Genomic DNA, 22690 nt, shown 5'->3' with positions numbered 1-22690 from the left:
AGGATCTAAAAAACACCCCTTAACAAGAGTTTAAGATAGTACAGAAAAACAAGAGTGCCCTTCAGTTTCCTGAACAAAACAGAAAGATACTTTGGAATATACACTAAGTGTGGTACTGAAACTCTGGAATAAGATCATAACAAATTTCTCAGCACAAGAATCCCATTTTTCTCCTTGTACTAGTTTAAGAGAAATTTCTCTAGTTTAATCCAGGGAAGTGTAAATGCAAGTATCATTCAGTTGCTTACAATCCATCTCCATTTTAAGAAATTTTATCACTTAAGAGATGTACCAATACATCCAGTTGAATCAGATGACCATTATAAGTCCCTTCCAACTGAAATGTAATATTTTATTCTACATCATAGTCAACCACATAAGAGCACACTCTGAATCATCACAGGTGAAATAGCATCTGGGGCCTTCTCTTTCTTGCCCACATCTTACTACACATCTTATTTCAGTGAGCTGTATTACTGCTGGAACCTAACATAAGAAAAAAACCAGAAAACATGGGAAGGTATTCAGAAGCAACAGTTCACCTGTTCACCTCAGTACCAAATGCAACTCCCCCCCCCCCCCCAAAATACTAGAAGGAGCAAGAAAGATATACTGCGACAAAAAGGTTTCTCAAAATTTAGAAAAGTGACTATTATTTCCTGAGCTAGCTACATGTATTAAGTGAGAGAAGATATAATTAACCCTGAAGAGAGATTGAAAACACCAGCATTAGGAACCATAACTATTATGTGACACTGAATTTGAAATCCTATTAAGGGAGTAGGTACAGGACATATAACGTGTATTGGTACAATACTGATGTTTGCTGTTTATTAGCAATCAAACTATAAACATTGAAAAAACCCGAAGATTCTATCTGGTAAATTACAAGTAATACAAACATTCGTATTCTGAAGCTTGACTTTGAAATATTGTTTTCCTATTGAAAACTGTTTTAGTAATATAGTGAGCTAATAGACAAAATTAAAAACATCCAGCATGTAGTTTGGGCATTTAAGAAGCTTCATATTCACTTAAGAAAATGTGGTAGATATTTCTTAAATCTCTTAAAAGCTGCTCACTGATGTTTTAAACTTCAGTGATTAAAACTGAATTTTGTACTTCCTCGTTTTATAATTTCATTTTTTACTTCATTGTTCACTTATCACAAATTAGAGAAGGGCTTTGAGAATTCTCTGATATATTAAAGCTGTTTTGTGACCTTTTCAGACACTCAGAAGTGCACTGAATGAGTGTCAAGGCAAACAAGATCCAACCATGTCTGATGCTAAGCAGCCTTGTCATCTAATTATGAGTTTCAAGAAGAGATTCAACTTGCCAAAAGACACTTCCTGGACACAAATCAAAATGTGAAAAGAAATTCCTTGAAAACTCTCACTATATTATAATTCAAAAGTTAAACTGAACCCTGTTATGATGATTTGAGAAGCCTTCATGAAGTTCGAAATATATTCACCGCAAGGCAGGCTTTTCCATTTGTATTAACCAATGACTGTTGACTGCCTTTGTTACTATAGTTTCTTAGATGAAAAAAAACCTGTGTAATCATCACTACAAAGACTAGATAATTGACTTTTCTCAATTATTTTCCTGTGTAGTGCTCAAATTCAGCCTTATTAATTTGGCACGTAGAAGGTGATCTTAACCTTAGTTACTAAGATACTGTAAAATACTGCTTTAGTACTGATGGAGATAAAAGGTACAGACAATTACAGCAGATCAACAGTTACTTTTGTTACACATAATTCTACAAATATTGGCCAAAACCTAATATTTAAGTTCAAGTAGTTAATGTTCTAATATATTTCAAAGCTTTCAATCAAAATGAGTGCTGCATTCAGATGTTGCTGAAACAATGCAGTAGAGACTCCCATCTATCCAGATCAACATATCAAAATAAGATTATTACAGTAATGTTTTTCCTCCCAGTACAAAAGCTGCACTAAATAAACTGGGTCTTTTCCAAAAAGAGTAATCCCTCTAAAAATAGCAAAAACCCATTCACATGACCTATGATGCAAATTTACAAATGCTGTTATTCTTTCACATATATTCAAAAGGCTTCTTAATAGCAAAACACAACTATTTAATAACTATGCCACAATTAACAGTCTCAGGGTCTTTCTATATTATTTTATTCAATTTTTCTATCTTTCTCTTACTTCAGATTTCTGAAACATCATCTAGATCTCACCAGACTACAAAACCCTCATTTCAAGTCTTAAGTTTGCATACTCACCTCATCATGGTCAATATCTGCATCTCCAGTAATGACAATGCGCTTCTCAATTCTTGTTTCTGATACACCACCTTTTACCATCTACAGATATCAGACAAATTAAAAAAAAAAAAAAAACAGAAAAACAACCCTGTAATTATTCTGTATTTCCACAAAGCACAGCATGCTGTTCCACTGAAGCAAATAGACTTCTGTGTCTGAGTTGCAATTAGTAGTAAATGTGTTCAGTGCTAAATCGTTCTCTCCTTTTTCAGCTATGCAGTTGGTCACCTTCTAGCAATTGTTAAACTTGATAGAAATCAAGCAATAGAGAATTACTCCTGTTACTAGAGCCCATGTTTGGCAAACTGTAATTCCAGCTTCTTCTGCCATATAAATCTGGCAACATGGAAATTCCAAGAGTCTTCTTTTATTTCAACCCATCTATCGTGGGCCTTTCCATAGTCATAATCCTATGCCATTAAATACAAAGATGATCTGGTTTTCGGTTCTGTCATTCAAGGACCTTCATCAGATATTTTCAACATATTTCACACTGCTGAGTTTTGTAATTTTTTCTTCACTTCTTATTCTGAAGAAGTGATTATATGATTAAAAAACCTCCGCTTATAAAAACATTCTCACAGAAATAACATTATTTGCCTTTTAAATCAGCCTGAGTATGAGAAAAGAATAAACTACTACTTAAGATACACTGACCAGGGAAGAGCCAAGATGACTCTGTTAGGAACACCATTAGAATATTAAAACTATTTTGGAAGGTGCCTTTATCAGTAATGAACAGTTTGCAACGTAAAATAAAAAGTCAGCTTAGAAAATTCAAACAATCTTGTTACAGACTGTTTATCATCAATTAAAAAAAACTTAAGGATCTGCTGTATCATGATTATTCCAGTAATTTTTCAGGAGAAGACAAGACCAAAACCATTTTCTTTAATTGTTCCTTCCAAGAAGCAAGACTATTTGACATCTGAACTTGACAAGAAAATGTACACTTCCAGTCAAAACTGTGATTCAATTCATTGAATAAAGATTTTTTCCTAAAATGGTGGTGCCTTAATGATTCCCAAAAGGAGCAGGAGTCTGAAGAGGTTCTTTTGACTTGTCTTTATAACAAACGTATTTTTAACATATGTATTTTTAATTCTGAGCTTACTTTATTTCATGTGACTCACTTTCCAACATTATTCTTCCACTATCATTTTGTGCATATGACTTTCAATCTTCAGAATATTTCAATCTTTAGAAAATATATCCAGTGAGTAGTGAATTATTATTCAATTCTGTCATGTTGTAAAACTTCTGTATCTTGGAGGGGGGGAGAATCCTGAATTCACACTTTGTTTCCCTCTTCCATTTTTCTTTACCCTAAATAAAGCTTTCTATAATTTTCTTAGTAAATATGCTAAGAGTTCAAATAGGAGTTGAAAACCGTGTTATTTCGGCATGTCTAAAATTTGACAAATATTTACATAAATTAGCAATAACAACAATCATCATCATGCTTTGGTAGTTTTAACACACTCTGGCACGAAACCTTCCATGTTTCATGTTTTCATGAAAGAGATGGGATGTCCTGCTAACACTGAGTTTTCCTTTCCTTTTCAAGTATGGAATGCCGAGGAAATAATTCAGCATCCAAACATGCTTGCAAAGTAATCTGATGGAATAATCTGTTTTTAAGTATACCCTAAACCTAGAGGCACAAGGATGATGAAACACAAAGTCTGGGAAACATTGTTTCAGTTCATTATAGTATCATTAACAGGTCTCCTGTGGACCTCAGACAAGTTAGTTACGCTAGCAAAGATTCTGTAGGATATCAGGGGTGAGGACAGGCTGAAGCTGTAAAAATTTTGTTACATACTCATTTGTCCAATACTGAAATAAGGCCTATATGAACTACTGAAAAACCACTAGTCATATTTTTCCCCCTCTCCATGTCCTATTCCCAGATATTCCTGCTTATTGACTAGGACTTCTGTCTTCAAAACCTGTACAGAAAGATTTAATTCTCACACATGCCTGCAATAAATCCCTTCCATTTCAAGTTAGTTCTCCTCAATGAATTAGCAGATATACAAGAAACTTCATGCAAAATTGTATTTTGAGGGTCCAGTGCCTTTTTTTTAATTAAGACATGAAATACAATTTACCTTTGTGATGTGTGTAGTTGTGGTAGTAGAAATTGACTCTGATGTAATTGTCTGTGCACTCACCAGCACGCCAGTGTCACCAGCAGCATTGCCATCAAGCTACAAGAAAAAAATGTATCATTGTATATTGGCATTTAAAAAACTTTGTTTTCACAGGAGAAAAGGCCAGTTTTCCCACTAAACACATTCTTTAATTCAGCTAGAACTGAAATCTAAATAGAAGCCAGCCAAGTTTGCAGAGTCAGGTAAGGCTATTATTATGGTTCATGCTCACAGTTATGTGTTTCTTTCAGGAGAAATGAGATATTTTAATCAAGTTTCCAAAACTGGATTAAAGTGAATTATACTTTTGCAGTCAGCAACTAAGTCTTTATATAGCAAGATTTTGAAACTTCTTAAGTAATATGGTTTTGTAACATTCATTTATATAAAATTTTTTAAAAAAATTTTTTAAAAATTTTTACATTATTATGTTGATCTACATAACTGTAATAAAAATAAGACTGCAAACGAACCCATCATACCTGTGAAGATTCATATGTGATAGTTTTAGTTTCTGTTTGAACAATTGGAATTTCTTTAGTGGAGATTTCAGTTCTCTGTGTGGCATCTGAAATGGTTACCATCTCTGTTTTCACTACTGGAGGCTGTGATGCAAGAAATAAACAATCAATTCAAAAGACAGAAAAAGTTTTGTAAAGTGGACCAAGAAAACACAACCAAAAGCTCAAGAAAAGCATAACAGCAAGGTAAGTATTTTACTGACTTCCCATACAAAAGCATGCAATAAATAAGCAAAATGAAATGAAGATTAATACATCAGCCCTCTAGGATATCCACAACATTGCAGGAAAATCTAATCTTCTAATAACCTTGTCAAAGTTAAGTGTTTCAGCCAACAGTAAATACCAACGAGCAATTGCTAAAACAAAGCTGCAACACATGTACTAAAAATGTGTAAAAGCATCACTAAGAAAAAAATAAAAATCTTAGTTTGCATAAAGAAATTGACAGCTAGATCAGACAGATAAACTTTGTATTAGAACTAATCTGGGAAAATACCTATCACTCCTCAGTCTGCAAATCAGGACTAAAAATTCCATAGAAGTTTAACTTTTTAATATGTATTACTTCTGGAAAAGAAAAGCTTTTGCAAACCAGATTTTAAGCAGTCTAAATTTTTCTCTAAGTCAATGACTTCTTTTGACAAAGATTCTAAAATGCTACTTCAACAATTTAAACTAGTGGTGTTCTCTGCAATATCACAAACAAAGCAATTAACCTGGGGTCTGTAAGCTAGTGAACTCATTACTTATCTTATTGGAGCAGATTTTCATTAGATTTAAGAACTAAAGCCTTTTCATATTTTTCTAGATGCATCAGCTTCTATCTTATATTGATTTTGAATACACATAGGGTAAAATCCCAGGAAAAAAACCCAAACACCCTTTCATGCTTGCACACACAGCAGCCCTTCTTCCCCTTTCTCCAAACTATCTATGCTTTTAGGAAGTGTGGGAACTTGCAAATTTTAAAAGTCTAATAAACTAATTCTTTCACATCATTAATCAGAACAGCTATGTATGCAAAAGAAAACAAAAGAAAGAAAGTGGTTTCGATTAAAAAAGTGAAGAAAAAAAAATGCCACCATTACAAGAACAAGCAAGTAGAGAACTACAAAAAAACTCACCGAACTGGTGAAAACTCAGCAGAAGATCATGACAAATTTAAAAAGACATACATGCCTGACTTTCATTTTTTCCCTTTCTGCTTCTTTATCACTTGCCCAGTAATGAACTCTTCAACCTTGTTTGGCTTAAAACAACTGGTTGTGACAGGAACTCATGCATGCTTCCTAAGTATCTACTGCACTATAAGACTTCACAGAAACATTGTGATATGAGCCTCACCACTTAACAGTGCAGTGCTCTCACCTCTGCAATTTCTAGCCATACATATTCTAACCTACAAATCCACAATGTTTTATTGAAGGAGGGGAAAAAAGGCAAGAAAAGTAGTCAGAGAATATGCGGAAAAAAGAAAAAATTTCTGACAAGTGCTTTCTAATTTCAATTTGCAATAGTTTTCCAATCACAATTATATGTCATGGACTTGTCAAAACAGTTGACAAATAGACAAGACAAGACTTAAAACACTGGAAACACGTAAATCATAAATACACATTACGTATGTGCATATAAAATACGGAGGAGATTAAAAAAAAGAGATCTCAGTCTTCGGAAGGTTTGCCTTTACTGGTGATTTTCACTCAGTTCTAGCAAAAAGTCAGAAACCATAACTGAGGGAGACAGAATTTCACTGCTCATCAATGGTTTCCCCTTCCAAATGATCTGAATCTTGTTGGATGCCAGAAGACGTGGAGGAATAGGAGAAGAAGAAAGGCAGGCATATTTTCACCCCAAGAAATATCTCTGCTTAATCTAGTTGTTATACTGTTCTACCATTTACCTCAGAACAACAAATTAATTGTGGTGCAACATCAATGTCAACATGAGACACATCTCCATTGAGTTTCAGCTGTTCCTCCTCTTTTTCTTCACCTACATCTTGCTTAATTTGTTCTGACAAATTCTTCTCTTTTGTAGCTACAGTAACTGTATTTTCCTGGACCAAATCTTCAGCTGTAACTTGTGTGTGCTCAACTGGTACATTTACTTTACTGCCTTCTGGTATGGCTTCCACATGCTGCGAATTTTCTTCATGTTCTTTCCTTTTCATGTCTTCCTCTTCTTCCTGTTCTTCCCTGATGACCTCCTCAATTGCCCTATGATGTGGATGGTATTCTCCCACCTCTTCATCCTCACTCTCACTACTACTGCTGCTGCTGCTACTATCTGATGGCAATGATGAAGAGTCCTTTTTTGACACGTGCTCCACCTTACAAGTCTCCCCAGCATCAGTGGCAACTTGCATTTTCCCTTTGTTGGTTTCGTCTACGACTAGTGTTTCTTCTATCCCAAACTCTGCCTGCTTCTTCTCCTCCACTATGTCCAGAGTCTCATGTGAACTCTGCACAAAAAACATGGATGAGGATAAACAAAAGAAGAGTATATGAATAAATTAAAATTATGAAAATAAAATTAGCCGATAGCTGGTTCATGTCATATGGAAGACAAAAGATGATTGTGATGGTTAACTGAAAAAAGAAGGAAGGAAAGAATGAAGATGGATTGGAAGAGTTAGAGTCAAATTTAGTCATGGAAAAAATCTGCAGAACCTTATCAGCATCGCTGACTCCAGTACAAGGCCCTTCTGCTCTGGAAACATGTCTCTGTGAAACAAAAAGCAATCAGAGGACAAGAGTCAATGCATAACCCTTTTCAACAGTCCAACATCCTCCAAGCAAGCTTTTAAGAATGCGTACACATAATACTAGAGAGATGCTACATATTCACTGCAAGATGCTAGTTGCCTTACACTTTATCTAAATATTCAATCAAAAGTAGGTAAGAATTATGGAAATAATTATTGGTGTAAGAATTGAATTATGAAAGCCTGAAAATAAAAAGCATGAATGTACTAGCCAGTGATGCTACTGAGGCAGTTATTTCTCTCAGTTAAATCAGAAATTAAGAATAAACAATATTAAACAAAAGTAAACAGAAAAAATAATGCTCTACTACCAGTTTGCCATAATTTAAAAAACAGTAAAAGGGCAATATTGCAAGGTTTTATTAGTTGTTTGTCTTTGGTCTGTTACTTTATGCAACTTAATGAGAGGAAGACTGCTTAGGGTAGTATGAATAGCAAGACATGATTACAAAAGAAGGTCCTATAAGAATTCAGTTTGGAGCCAAAAGGATGATATTAAAGCAGCTTTACTAGTATTTGTTCCATAACAAAATAATGACAGCTGAAAGCCGGCAGTAAATGATGTATTAGGGTGTCAGGTTTTTTTATTCTAACATACATTTAGCGAACAGTCTGCAGCAAAATTAAGAGCCCAAATGAAAAGAATACAAAAACCAACACACCATCTGTGACTTAATCCTAGCTTTAATTGCTGTTCACCTAGCGCAGCACCTACTGAGCGTAAGCTTAGCCAAGCACTGATTCCTCCCTGCTTCTGGCGTGCTGCAGATGCAGAGTTACGCTCTGAGGCAGGCGCCCCGCTCTAAGGCAGGGCGGGACGGACGTGAGCAGCCCGGACCTGTCCCTGTCCCTGCGCCTGTCCCTGTCCCGGCGGGATCCAGCCCCGCGCCCGAGCAGCACCTGGGGCCCCGGCGCGGCGGCGCCCGTCTGCTCCCCCGCAGCGCCCTCTGCTGGCCCCGGGCTGGCGGCGGCGAAGGGCCCGCTGGTGCCGGCGCCGAAGCGCTCCTTACTAAACAAAATGGAGGTTATCTCCTCTTCCAGGCTCTAGACGGGTCAGAGAAGGGAAAGGAAAGAATTAGACAGCGGCGGACGGAGCGGCAGCCACCTACAGATGGAGCGGTTTGGCAAGAGAGAGACGTGACAAAGGCACGGCAGCAGCAGCGGCACGGACAGCGGGGACACAGCACAGCTGGGGCTGCGCCTCCAGCGCGCACAACACACCGCGCGAACGGAACACATTGACATTTACACACCGACACTTACACGGACGTCCCAAACAGCGCAGCTTACTTAGCTGGTAACTCCGTTTTTACTACTGGGATTTTTTTCCCTTTTAAAATCCATTTCTGATACCTTCTAAAGGCCGGCTGGATCAGAGCTCTAGGGCTGTCAGACATATTTGCTTAGAATACATACCCACAGCGCTGAAATGTTAAAATATGTCTTACTTTATAACAAATTATATATATATATATTTAAAATACTTAAATATCCTAAGCGAATTAATGTTGATTAAAAATCTGTTTTCAAAAAGCCTTTCCCATTTCAGTGGGAAGACTTGTATTTTTAAAACACATGAAAGGTGACACATTGCTTTAAAGCATATGTTCATAATCTGGTCTGTTTTCTGTAGGGCTAGAAATCTGTATCGTTAAGCAGACTTTGAAAGTTCACGTGGGTACATGACTCTGAAAAGGCTACAATTCTTTATTCCAGATTTCATTCCACGAGCTCTGGTAAGAAGTTAGAAGTAAAAGTGGTTAAAATAAAAAGCCAACAACGTACAAATACATAACACGGACATAACAGACATGTTGACAACATTTCATGAGATACATTTCAGCCTTCCCGAAGGGCACTGCAGAGAATCATGCCAGAAGCAGGCGCCAGAGGAAAGCCGAGGTGCCATGCACACAACCTGGGGACTCACCGTGTGAGCAGTGATGGGCAGTGTGAACTGACAGAGGTTACACCATGCTACTCTACGGACACTACAACGTGGATGGCATGCAGAAGAACAGAGAAGGGAAAAGAAAAAGAACCCCTGACTCGTTTTTTTCTTTTCCTGCACTAAAATTCAAAGTTTATTTCATTGGTGGCTAAGAAGAGTTAACACAAATGCAAGTTTTTAAATCTGCCTTCATGCAACACTGAATATCCAATAGGGGAATGTATTCCTTATTCCTACTTTCTTTCCCTAGATTACTCCACCCAAGGAACATTCATCTATTAACAGATTACATAAAAAAGCAAAAATGTTCATGATCCTCTTTTCATTGCACTCCGGTACCTTGTTTTCTGATTGCTCAAAGCAGTAAAAAAAAAAAAAACAAAAAAAAAACCACAGGGGAAAAGCAAAATCTTTGTGTGGTAGGTGGTGTGACTGCATGCATCTCTATCTCTGCTCCCCCTTATATATATATAATTAAAGACAGACACATATCCCCCATCTTTTAGCGTTTTCCCACCTTTAACTTTTTGGGTCTTCCAGTCTTTTAAAATGAAAACCCCAGTCACACAATTTGTTTGATAATGTAACCCCTGTTCCCTGGAGCATTTAAGAAAAAGGATTAAATTTATAGATAGAATTCATCAATTTTGTATCACCCTGTGTTTAAATTCCTGGCAAATTCTTCTGGTAAACAGTCATACAGTCTAACATGAAATACTGTTTACAAGCTGTGGGGATGGATTAAAGAAAAAAATAATATTCTGGGTATCCATAAAATAGAAATATTTCTCCTATTTGCAATATATATCAGTGTGTCAGTTTTTGTTTAATTAAGTCACAGATGCTGTGCACTAGCAAGAATATGGTGGATCTAGAAGTATAGTGACACAAATGAGATGTACCCAAAATAACATTTCTAGGACACAAACAATTACTTGTAAGCATTTTCGCTGAAGCAAAAGAAGAGAAAGAATATTAGCAGTGGTATCCCTGCTTAATTCTCATCTATTATTCAGCTATCCTAAAGGACAGGCAAGGATTAACAGGCATCCATCAACAACTAATTCAGGATGGAAACACAGTTCCCCAAATGTCATATTTATACATGTTAGTGAAATATGTGCCAGCTTCACATTAACCTAATAGATCAAAAGTGATGTAAAAAAGTAACATCACAATTGCTACTCATCATCACTATCACACTGCTACTAGTCCCACTGGTTAGAGACCTTTTCATTGCATAGATGCTATCAGGGACAAAACCTTCCTCTTTTCCTTAATGAAAAGAGAGGTACTGAAGTGCAGACGTTTTCAGAACAGGTTGCTTTTGAAATGAAGCTGCTTACACAGCATTACTGATTTGAATAATCATTACACAGTGAACATACAAAGCAAAAGTTCTTGTGTGAAGTGTCAAATAACTGCAAGCAATTATTTCAGTATAGAATGAAAATACATGTTTTGCTGTCATCCTAGACACATCAAATACAGCAATTGTCCAGTATTGCACAGTAATGAAACACTGGGTTTCTTTTTCAGTGGCCATTCAGAACTTCATGGTTAGTCTGATGTTTAAGTAAAACATTGCTGGCATTCATATGTATATGTGTATCTTTGCACATATACAGAGAGATCCTGGTTTACAACTCAACTTTTTAAAGCCAATACTGGAAGGAGAATGTTATTTCCCTCAAGGGAAAAAAAAAAAAAAAAAAGAAAGAAGTGCCCAAGCCACCAAGCTAGCCCACAGCAGATATAGTGAAAAGCAGCAGGTTTCAGGGCAGCCACCTTATCGGTTTCCTCTGGTTTTGCTCCAGCAATCCATGGCATTGTAATCCATTGTTTCTCCTTCCCAGGAAGTGTTTTCACTTGGAAAATGTGGTCTCCTTTTTTCTATTTGGTTTTCATTTTATAAAGCCAGTGTAAATCAACAAGCAATGAGACAGACATACACTATACATAAATATAAAACCAAATCATCTGGAAGTGACAGAACATACTAGATGAGCAAAAAAAAAAACCAACCAAACCACCAGATATAAAGTAACTTGCAGGGGCCTCAACTTCAAGAGAAAGAAATCAACACAGAAAATACACACAACCATGTAATAAAAATTAACTTAAACACTTTTGTATAAATGCCTGTTTCAACCTATGACCAACATTTGTACTTGTGCATATACCACTATAGGTAGAAATATTAAGGTACTACTCAGAAATTTGAGGAATTTCTTGTCAGTAACCACAAATTAACAAACTAAAGAAGTGATGCATAGTTTGTTGTTGTTGTTTTCTGTACGCACAAACTCACAGTTCAGATAGCTTATAGATCTTACTGAAATAATGTCATATTATCAAAAATAACTTTGTAGCATCAGGCCTGCTTAACTGAAAGCTCACCTTTCTGTGGACTAAAAGAAAGCTGAAGAATTTAAGGGGATAGGACAACAATACATTTAAGGAAAGAAAGGTGGGAACCATGGTGATAGACAAGGACAACAGCACAACAAACTGATTTCTTTGAAAGACCAATGTACTCATCTACTGTATGAAAGAAACAGTTAATAACCCAACAGAACTAAAAGTTTCACAACAGCATAAGAATTTTGGCTAGGTTTCTTGCTACAGGCATTGAGGGAAATATTTGTAGAAAACTGTATTCCATACTGCTGTTTCAAGGTTCAGTCAGAAAGGAGAGGTAGAGAGAAGTAGATAAATTCATTTTACAGACTTTTAAAGACTAAGATAGGTAAATTTTAACAACTACATTAAATGTGTCCTGAAGTCAACACTGTAAATTAACTGATCACACAAAGTCCATTTGAAACAAAACACAGACTGTGTGTGTATTTATGCACAAGCTGTTTATGAAGAGATAAAGATACAGAAAAGGAAGGAAAAGTTCTACTGTCACTGAAAAATTATTTCTATCAATCGGTGTAAATCAGCGTGAAATTTAAAATATCTTTAACATACAGGAAAATGCTGCCATCACTTCTGTTTTCTTCTAATTCAGTTGTTCATGTAGAAGAATAAAATTCCACCCACTCTTTAAAGTCAGGCCCAATAGTAATGGTAAAAAAGTTAATGTATACTTAGTATAAACAAATATTACATCAGACACATGAAGTGTTAACCTGAAGGACAAACTGCATTTGCTGTATGACACGGAGGGCTGTATGGGAAGGCATGCAGACAGGTGTGTGCAGTGACATACCCCTTGTGTCTGTAGGGACAGAGGTGTGATACGCCGCTTTTCCCACTCATTTGGGCGTGGTTCGGGTGTGGATTCCATGAAATTGCGCTTGAGCTCACTAATGCTAGCCTGGTGTTTCAGTAAGTCGTCCTGGGTCTTATCCAGGTCCTAGCAACCCGCAACATAAAACAAAGTAGGACAAAACACAACAACAAAAGCAAACTTAACTGGAAAAAAAAAAAGAAATAGAAGCAGCCAAACCAAGAAAAGTGCCCTGTGTCTGAAATGGTGATCTCCTTTGTAGTGCCTCAAAATAAAAATGTTTAAGACTATAAGGGACCAAGGTTTTCTGGTTTTGTTTTTGTAGTGAAGGTCTTACTCATGCACTGTTTCTTCCATATTTTAAAGCAAAGGAAAATAATGCTGTACACGGTTTTAGCAAAGATCTACTTTCATCCAAAACATGACACTACTAGTCCTTTGAAAGAATAATTTCCAGGAGCTATTTGTTTTCACCTAAAATTTGTAAGACCAGACGCAAATGTTGCAGGATACTGCACAGTTAACATAACTGAAGGTAGTTGTAAGAAAGAATAGTTTAACCCAAGGAGCACAAAAATGCATCTTTTTTGGTGTTACAAGCTCCATAAAAAATACTTACATCAGTGAACACAATAATACAAGGCCAAATATCCAAGCAGCTAACACCTGCTTATCTTCAGAGAGACAACATCATCGTGCTTCTCATGCAGGCTTAAATTTACAGGAAGAATCAGATTTAAAGACTTAAAACCTGTTATCTACCAATTCTACTTTTAAGAACCTGACAGTGGACAAACAAGTAGGAGTAGTTTTTGTGCATGCCAGTACCAAGAAAATGATCTAAATTGCACCTCCATAGACCAGTGCCAAAGGGGACACCACAGTGGGAACTGGATTTTCTCATGACCATTCAGGCCAAACTGCAGCACCTTGGATGAAATAACTACAAGGTATTCTTTCACTTTGTACCAGCTACAGGGCAGAAGTAAAGTTCAAGAGCTATGCCAAAATGTAACTGCTCTAGTAGCCAGACAAAAATATGTATGCTTAGCTTTCTTATGAATTCATTGTCTTCTAAATACAATGGCTGTGATTTGGTGAGAGAAGCAGATTTCACCCTGCTTTCACATTTATTCTCCTTCCAGCATTTCAGGTCTCAAGAAAAGCCCATGTTGCTTATGCTCACTCTAACACCAGAATATTTTTTCAGTAGTATTCTATAGTTATATTCCAGTTTAAGCCTCAGATCCATTTTTAGTAAAGAACTAAAAGACTGAAGATTGAAATGAAATATTATCAATGCAGACATAATTATCAAGGAAGTTTTGTCAAAATAAAGTAATCAGAAATAATTATGTAGGTAAAGAATCTGGATTTTTTACAAGGATTTTAAATACTTTTTAGCAGAATGTTCTACAATCTACCATTTAGGTCAGGATTTTTATTGTCAGTGATTGGAATGCAAAGACACTTCACATTAAATCAAGAAAAACCTACACCCCAAGCTCCTTAGTTTCTCATTTCTTTTCACTTGCATTTCAGCCCCAGTAAGGGTTTGGTGCTGCAGCACATCTATTTCCAAACCTTGTGGATAAACCTGCATGCATTTTGAACATTTGAACCTCTCCCCTTCTGACAACTCTGTAGGTTTGTATTGTCACAGGACCACACTTCATCCTGGACTAACAAATGAGACTTCAAAATATGTCCCCCTGAAGTTTGTATTTTCTGAGTGAAGTAAAATCTTATGCCAAAGGCATTCTATTATACAACTGAAGCTCATAACAATCCCGTCATTATTTTGAGACCTGTCTTGGCTTGACGCAAGGCACATTTCTTGGACTTGATCAAAGCAGTTATGCAATGCACACTTTCAGTGCTTCAGTAAGTTATATACAAGCAAAGTTTCAATAGTGATCAAAAAGCTGCAAAAAGCCATAAAACATTAGTTGGGTTACTGCAATCCACACATCATCTTATTAGTGAACAAAACAAATGATTTTTTAAAAAACTGTTTTTGTGACAAAGGGAATTATATATAGCCCCATCTGGATGAATGAAATAAAGACAGCAGGGGGATTTTCTAAAATATCTTCAGTTACTAGCTTAAGTTATTAACCACAAGTTAAATTATACTAATAATAACCACAATGATGGATAAAATAATTGAGATCAGCAATCTATATGGAAGTTCTTATAATAAAAAAATCTCTACTTCAGTGACAATGCCCTACACATGAACATACTGTTCAAAGCTCTTTGCTGTTGCTCATCTGCAATGAAAACCAACCTTCAAGAAGCAAAATTTACTTCCATTTGAAAAGGAAAAAAACCCAGCAAATATTTCTGAAGATATCCAAACATTCCCTTTGAATATCTGATCCTTGCATCATTTTTCAATGCTCCTAAAACCAGTGTCAGAACCAGAATTAGTTTTCTATACTTCTACTGCTTGCCCCTTACTAACTCTATTTATTCAGCTAATGTATTTGAGGAAGGTTGATTAAACTAGCAAAGGCTGGAAACTCCACTCATCCGAATATGCAAACATTGAGGTAAAATGTACAAAAATCTATTTAGAATTATGAATTGCACCCATGTGTCTGCTGTATCTAAATAGGGCTATTATTCCCAGTTGCCACCTTGAAAACATTTAGCAAAAATACACAAATTTATATTCAGTGTTCTAGCTGAGGGTGGGTTGTGGGTATTTTGCATTTGTTTGGGTTTTGTTTAAACTCAGAAACTAGAATGGCAACATGCAACATTTCCAAGCCAGTTTTCCCCATGCACTTCATGCAGTGTGACCGTAACAGCCTGCAGGTGACCTCCCATCCCATGCAGCCTGGCAGCCCGTGAGAATGGAGAGAACTTTTTGTATTACATACAAACCTCCAACATTAAATTGCTATGTCTGACATAAATATTTTCCCCGTCTACTCTCAAGGAACTGATCTGTGAAATTGAGCCACATAAACAAAAAGAAAACAAAAACAAAACAAAACCATAAAGAACATAAAATGGACCAGCAAATAAAAAAGGACCCTTACAATCAGACAGTTAAATGAAGGAAATAAAATGCTGAGGTGAAAAGGCACTATTCAGACAAAACCCACAGCAAATGTAGGGTGCTAACAAGGCAGACGGCCACAGCCAGGTTCAATTGTAAACGAACAACCAAGCACCTTCTGCTGTGCTTCCTCCTCTTCGTATTCCACCTGTGCGAGCGCGTGACAAATTATCAAGAAAAGGAAGTGTTAACATTGGCTTACAGACTAACACAGAGGCTTCATCTCTTTGTAAATGCTGCAAAGCGTGCTGGATTTTACAGACCTTCACTTTTTCGGCCCCAGATGTTGAAATTAAGCGACTTGAGTCTTCTTGCACCTACATTGTTGTAGAATGGCTGAAGTAATTTTTGGCATAAGTGGCATGAAAAATGGAAGTTTCACACTGTGTCCCTTTCTTGCTGCACTTTTTATTGTTTCCCAGGTGAAAATTTAGGAATGAGTAACAAACAAAAATGATATGCATAATTTCTATGGTGACTTAAATTCTCTAACAAACTGATGGAAAAATGGAATCTAATCCAGGAGTTCTTTTGGGAAAAGAGTTTAGGGTTCAAGTCAAACACTTAAACACTCTATTTATGAACTGTCTTAAATTTTAGGAATGTTGTTGTCTTGGGATGAATTATTTGCATACACACACATACACCCCTTGTTAAGTGAATATATTTATTCTTAAACTGCAATTCATTCTGTTGGCAATTTTCTGTAGCTAATCTTCATATCTCATCTCCAAGTATTCTGAATGCCTTAAGGAACAGGAATCTCTAAAAAGTGAACCACTTCCCAGTTATCTTTCCACAAGTACAAATATTAACTGGTAATCTTAGGAAAAGATGCATTTACAAGCCAACACTATGCAAATCCATACATTTGAAGATGGATTTACTGCTCATACTGTTGCATTTTGGATTCTGTGTGAATGCTGTGGTACGTATAACATTTTTCTTAATTTCTGACTTATCTGGGGTTCTATTTTCTGTAATTAAACTAAAAATTATTGATTGGATTAGGCTACAGAAAAATGGAGAGAATCCTAAAGTCATGTTTTTCATTATTTTATACTTAGACTGGTATTATAATGGCATTGTGTCATATTTAGCAAGTCTGTAATATGTACATTGATTTAGCAAACTTTGCTAAATTTAACATTAAACAGATCTGCCTCCATTTTGATTCTATAATAATTGGTTTAATATTTTCTTTGAGGATCAAAATAGAAGACCTTTTCCTAGTGGTATTGCTGTAACATGTGCAGCAGACATAAGGAAAGGAGGCAGTTTGTCAGCCACTCCAGATGATCAGAGCAACATACTGGTGTGACTGAGGCTTCTGTACACTTTAGCAGTGTATTCCAAAGAATGCTCAGATTTCAGTGACATAGTCTAACATAACCTACAATCCCAGCTAATGAACGAAATCAGTCTCAACTGCTGCTAGAGATTAATCAAAGCATGTAAAAAAAGAAAAGTGCCTTGGACAGACTCAGCTTTGCACACATCCTTGTAGAGCTGAAACATCTGAAATCAAAACACTGATTTTAAAGTATTCACAGTTTTCTGAATTCAGCTATTAGGAATTTCATTTTTCAGATCTAAACAGAACTTCAGAGATGTGCATTCCAGTCAATGCATGCGGGAGACAGGCATTTTAAAACCAATTGACAGTGCAAACAGAACTTGCAAATAGTATCAAATAACATATCTATTGTTACACAGAGCACTTTCAGTATTCAGTTTTATGTGTCCATTAACATTTTGAACTACAATGCAAGTCTACCTGCAGCTCAGTCTCTGTGAAATTCAATGAGATAATGCATGCTGTAGGAAATTAGGCAGAAAAACCATTAGCTATCTATTGACTAAAAATCCCACAATGGCAATTTTTCACAAAAGAGAAATGCTAAAAAGATACAGAAATACACATGTGCATTTGTGTATTTATATAAGTATGTACAGGCATGTACAGAGACACACCTCTAAACTAGGAAGTGTGCAAAACTGAGCAAGCCTCTTGAGAACAAGCATAAATGCAATGTGCAAGTGTCAACATTTAAGCAGCAAAATTACACACCTCCTCTTCCTCTGCTTTGTCATTCAGGTCATTGCCATTAGAGCTACTAAAGGAAGTCACCTTAGGCTCCAGGTAGCAGAGGGACAGAGCGAGAGGAAGGGAAAATGTGAGTGAAAAAGGAATAGACTGGAAAGCAGACAGAAGCAGGACAAAGACAAGGAGAAAAGAGGGGATGAAGGAAGGAGAGGTAATAGGAATATAGTGCTGAAGGCCAGGTGGGAGGAAAGAAATGCAAACATCAGGAAGGCTAGGCAAAGTAATATAGCCATCCTCATCAAGCAGCGAACGGACACTAAAAGAAAGGCATCTGAAGAAGCTGAATGAGACGCACAACTCAGTGCTTTTGTAGTCATTGGCATGGATTCTTCCCTCAACAGCAGGGGAGCCTCGACTAGCTAGGGGTCTCACAGATTCAAAGGTATTAACTGGTGAAGCTGTTCTGGTTTTATTATGATCTGATGTTTGTTCCATGGAATTGCACTCTGAAATGTCTGGAATGGTAAGGAGGGGCTCTTCAAAGGGATCTTCCTCTGAAATATCTGAAAGCATGTCGATCTCGGGGACAAGTGACAAGTTTGTGAGATGGGATGATACAGAATGGATGGGCATTGGTGATGGGTGTACATGAGTGAGCTGAAGAAAAAAATTCTGTGCACAGTGGAAAATGAAAGCACAACAAAAATGCAAGTTTGAAGGCACATGAAGAGGGGAAAAAAGAGAAATTATTAGTTAGTGAAAACTTTTACATAGAAGAAGGGATAGCTTTACTAATGCAATAGAAATAAAAATAAAAATCCTGCTGTGTTTTACAAGCAGCCAACTTGTTTACTTCTGTGGATTATGAAAGGAACCCATTACAAATGTTTTGTTCTCAGGCTGTAAAGAACTGTGCACTTTTGAACTGTAATAGTCACTTAAAACAGATGGAAGCAGACAGACATTCAGAGCTTTGGCAGAAAGGTCAGAGGACAGTGCAGTACACAAAAGACAAGCTGGCATTTGGGTTTATAACTATTTTCTCTAAGACTTTAAGAAAACCAGAAAGGAAAAGAAGCATCTGCACTAGGGGAAAGCGGAAAAGGTATTCAGAGAATAAGCATGTGCAACAAAACTGTACTAAACAGCTTCCTGGAACAACGTCCTGAAATACTACCTTCCCCTCCACCACTATTCTGGTTAAAATACTGAAAGATACACCATTTTGAAAACAAGGGAGAATCACCATTTTAGCAAGCCCAAAGGCAAAACATAGTAATTCATTTTACCATTTTTCTCCCATAAAGAAACTGCATGTGCCTTTTTTCTCATCTATTTCAAAATTATTTCAACTTGCCAGCAAACAAAAAAAATGCAGCTGTGGTATTTGTTCCCTTCCTACACTTGAATGCAGTGGGAACATATGAACTGCACAGAGAAACTCAGCAGTCTCACCAAGAATAAAATGGGTAGCTAACTTGCAAAACTGTTTGAGGACAAAATTACTCTTCAAATATTAAACTAAGTTCTGGAGAGTTGCTGAAAAAGAAATTATCTCCAAGAGAGAAAGAGCAGCAGATTTTACCTGGCCCTTTGGGAGGAAACTTTTACATCAAATCATACAAAATATAAATTAAATTTTTTGACCTGTTCCCCCAGTAGCTCAAACAAACAAGACAAGCAAACATTTGCAACAGGAACAAATCACAGTACTCAACTTTTCACAGAAATCTATACCTCAGCATAAAAGTTTTTAAAGGATTAAATAATTCAGCAACGGCTACTAAAACAAAATTGTTACCTATGGTAATTAAATTCAATCATAATATACCCAACTTTATAGAGTGTACACAACCATGGTATATTGACATTTTTATTCGAGTCTAAACAAACTAAGGGAGTGAATAAAACATGATTTACCCTTTGAAACATTTTTTCGAGAACTCATGCAAGCTTAATGAACATTTAAATTAGATTTACAGCAATAAAAGAAACTCTAGGTCAGTGCCATTTAGAAGTTTGTATTCTCTTTTGCTTACATACGCTTACATTAAGTTAAACACACAGAAAGCACTTGACAATTTTCCTTTAATATTTTAATATAGTGTTCTGTATGATACTCAGAACTGATAGACACTAAATAGCCTCACAAGGATGCACACATTCACATGAATAAATAATTTTGGTGTGAAAGTCAGACATACCTTTCCATCCTGAGTCAATTCTAATTGTGGAGTTTTGAGTGGACTTTCATCTTCTTCTCTGCCACCTTCTTTTAACTTGGCCTGACCAGCAGCTTCAAGATCAATGATTTTATCTCCAGCAGCCTGCCCTCCAGTAGCAGAGAAGTCTCTTAGAAGACTTTGGTCTGAAATACCCATGGGAGCTATTATAGAACAAAATAATTTTGGCTAATTTGGATAACCTGAAACATTTTGGTTTTAAGTCTTCTTAGGAAAAGCACTTTATGATTATATCATCAATGATCAGTACAGGCTAGTATTGATACATTGTGAGTGATACAGTATTTTTCAGCTTCTTGGCTTTACAAAAAGTCTGTGGTTCCCATTGCACTGACATGAACAGCAATGCACCCTGTCATAAAACTTGCACTTATTATGTATGGAAAAGACCCTCACGGAATCAGGCAAGTATTTATCAACTTCTTCGTTAGTCTTGGAAGATAAATTGAGGGTATTGTTCTTTTGGGTGTACGAATCACCATTAAAAAAGAGAGAGAAATGTGAAAGAGTATTTTGTGGAAATTCACTATTTGAGAGGACTGCTTTAATGCAATCTAGAAATAACTATGCATATAATTGTCGCAGTATTTTTCACTGGAACCTTAGCAAAACTGCACCAACAGCTCAGTGAAAGTAAGAACTTTCCTCCCTGTATGCTTGCAGAATTGGAAGGGGGAAATACTAAGCATGTATACTTGAATGTAGTCAAGCACAAGAGAGTGAAAGGTGTTAAATTATCTTCCTCTTATTTGACTCAGCATAGCATGGATGGCTCTCTTTTTAAATCATGATGACTGGCTTAATCAAAATAGTAGTAATGAAAAAGAAGAAAATTTATTAAATGAAGGAGTTTTAATAAATACAACTTGGATAAAAATTTAATTTATTTAGTAATGTTCTGTAATACCTCCATATGCCTTGGCTTTACAAAGCCAAGGTGCAGAAAGTTGAGAGGGAGAGGTGTTTCTTGGAGTACCTTTGAGGGATATCCTCTTTTGAAAAGTCTAAGCTTCGTACCAGAGACTCCCTTAAGATGCTAAGCCAAGCTCACCTAATGGGAAATCTGGCATTTGGGATGTAAGGGTTTTGGGGAGCCTCCATAAGTTCTGCAACTTAATCTTCTGATTCCTTCATGGGTGGCAAATAGAGCATTTCTTGGGTATACGTCACTCAGGTTCCACAAGTCAGTTTTGAGAAGTCAGAGTAACTTAGGTAGGAAGGAACATCCAGAGGTCAGCTAGCCCAAACTCCTGCTCAGAGAAGGTCAAACTCATTCAGCCTTTTCTGTTTAGAGATGCTCAGGCCAACCCAGATCTCAAAAGATGCCACAGACCAAACAATTCTATTAAGAGCCTGTAGTGTGTGCCTATGCCTTCAAAAAGGTATGAGTAGTGTATACAGACTCTACATACCCAATATAGTGAACTCCATATACCCACAGCAGAGCCATATCATTTAGGCAGTGACTGAACTTAATGTTTAGGTCACCTAACACTGACAACTACCTAAAGTAGCTTTTGAAATTGAAATTCATAAATCTGTCAAATGACCTTCTGGCCATCCATGACATTAACATTTCTGAATGTTGGTCAGGTAGAGTGACAACACATGATGCAATCACAACACTGAAAACCCCAAATTCCATACCTCCATCAAGGCTCCTGGAAACACGTTTGCTGGAAGTGCGTTCGAAGTACGGAGCTGGTCTGTCTATGAGGTTGCTGGCCTGCCGGGTCTGCGCCTGCGTACGGCCGCTGTAGCGGAACTTGGAACCCAAGGTCAGAAACTTCGCTTTTGGAGGCTGTTCTGGTGAGAGAAGTCTGAAAGGGAAATATGGGAAAAGTCAGTTTAAAAGGCTTTATTTTAAGTATTTAATGAGGCAATTTGAAGCTTCTCATTGTACTTCAGCTTCAGTTCACAGTGTATAAATTTGTGCTCTCCAAGAAAGGATTCTACTGTAAGCTCTTCAAAGACCTTTCAAACAATGCATGTTATTTATTGTTTGCAGTCGGAGTGATGCTGATAACCATCACATTTTTCCACAGTATGACTAAGCATCTGGGACTCCTATCTTTTGGTATTGTCTTGGTTAAATTTTAATTTTTTGTAGAAAGCTGAAGCCATTATAGGTCATGTAGAATACCTCTCAGATCTCTCCTTAGAATGCTACTTATAGTAAAAGCTATACATTCCACTTCTACTGCCTTTCCTATATTCTAAGGTATCAACACAGAAGCTCTTCCTCAGAGTTAGGGAATGGTATCTCAAAGCTGTATAAAAGCGAGTATCAAGTGAAAAAAGATTGAGAAGACTGGAGAGTTGTTACCCAACAGCAACAAGTTTAACAGTTTACATTCAGACTCTAGATTCTTTACAGTGTCATTAGTAAAAT

The 22690-nt window shown here is 36.7% G+C and overlaps 1 protein-coding gene across 11 annotated transcripts in view; it reads right to left on the bottom strand.

The window, feature by feature from the left end:
• Window positions 1-22690, bottom strand: part of EPB41L2 (erythrocyte membrane protein band 4.1 like 2) — a 108989-nt gene that overhangs the window by 5718 nt on the left and 80581 nt on the right. The window contains exons 12-22 of one of the 11 annotated variants that reach the window (XM_030944354.1): window positions 21946-22118; window positions 20260-20441; window positions 15831-15893; window positions 12918-13064; window positions 11489-11593; window positions 8650-8793; window positions 7655-7708; window positions 6886-7446; window positions 4941-5063; window positions 4417-4515; window positions 2261-2341 (exon numbers count right to left, since the gene is read on the bottom strand). In XM_030944354.1, the coding sequence (XP_030800214.1) occupies window positions 2261-2341; window positions 4417-4515; window positions 4941-5063; window positions 6886-7446; window positions 7655-7708; window positions 8650-8793; window positions 11489-11593; window positions 12918-13064; window positions 15831-15893; window positions 20260-20441; window positions 21946-22118 (1732 nt within the window). The other 10 variants (XM_030944344.1, XM_030944345.1, XM_030944352.1 and 7 more) reach the window with 10 other exon arrangements.

Source organism: Camarhynchus parvulus, chromosome 3, assembly GCF_901933205.1.
Source record: "Camarhynchus parvulus chromosome 3, STF_HiC, whole genome shotgun sequence".
Taxonomy (NCBI): Eukaryota; Metazoa; Chordata; class Aves; order Passeriformes; family Thraupidae; genus Camarhynchus; species Camarhynchus parvulus.
Note: the sequence above shows the minus strand (reverse complement) of the source record. Positions and strands in the feature narration are given on the sequence as shown.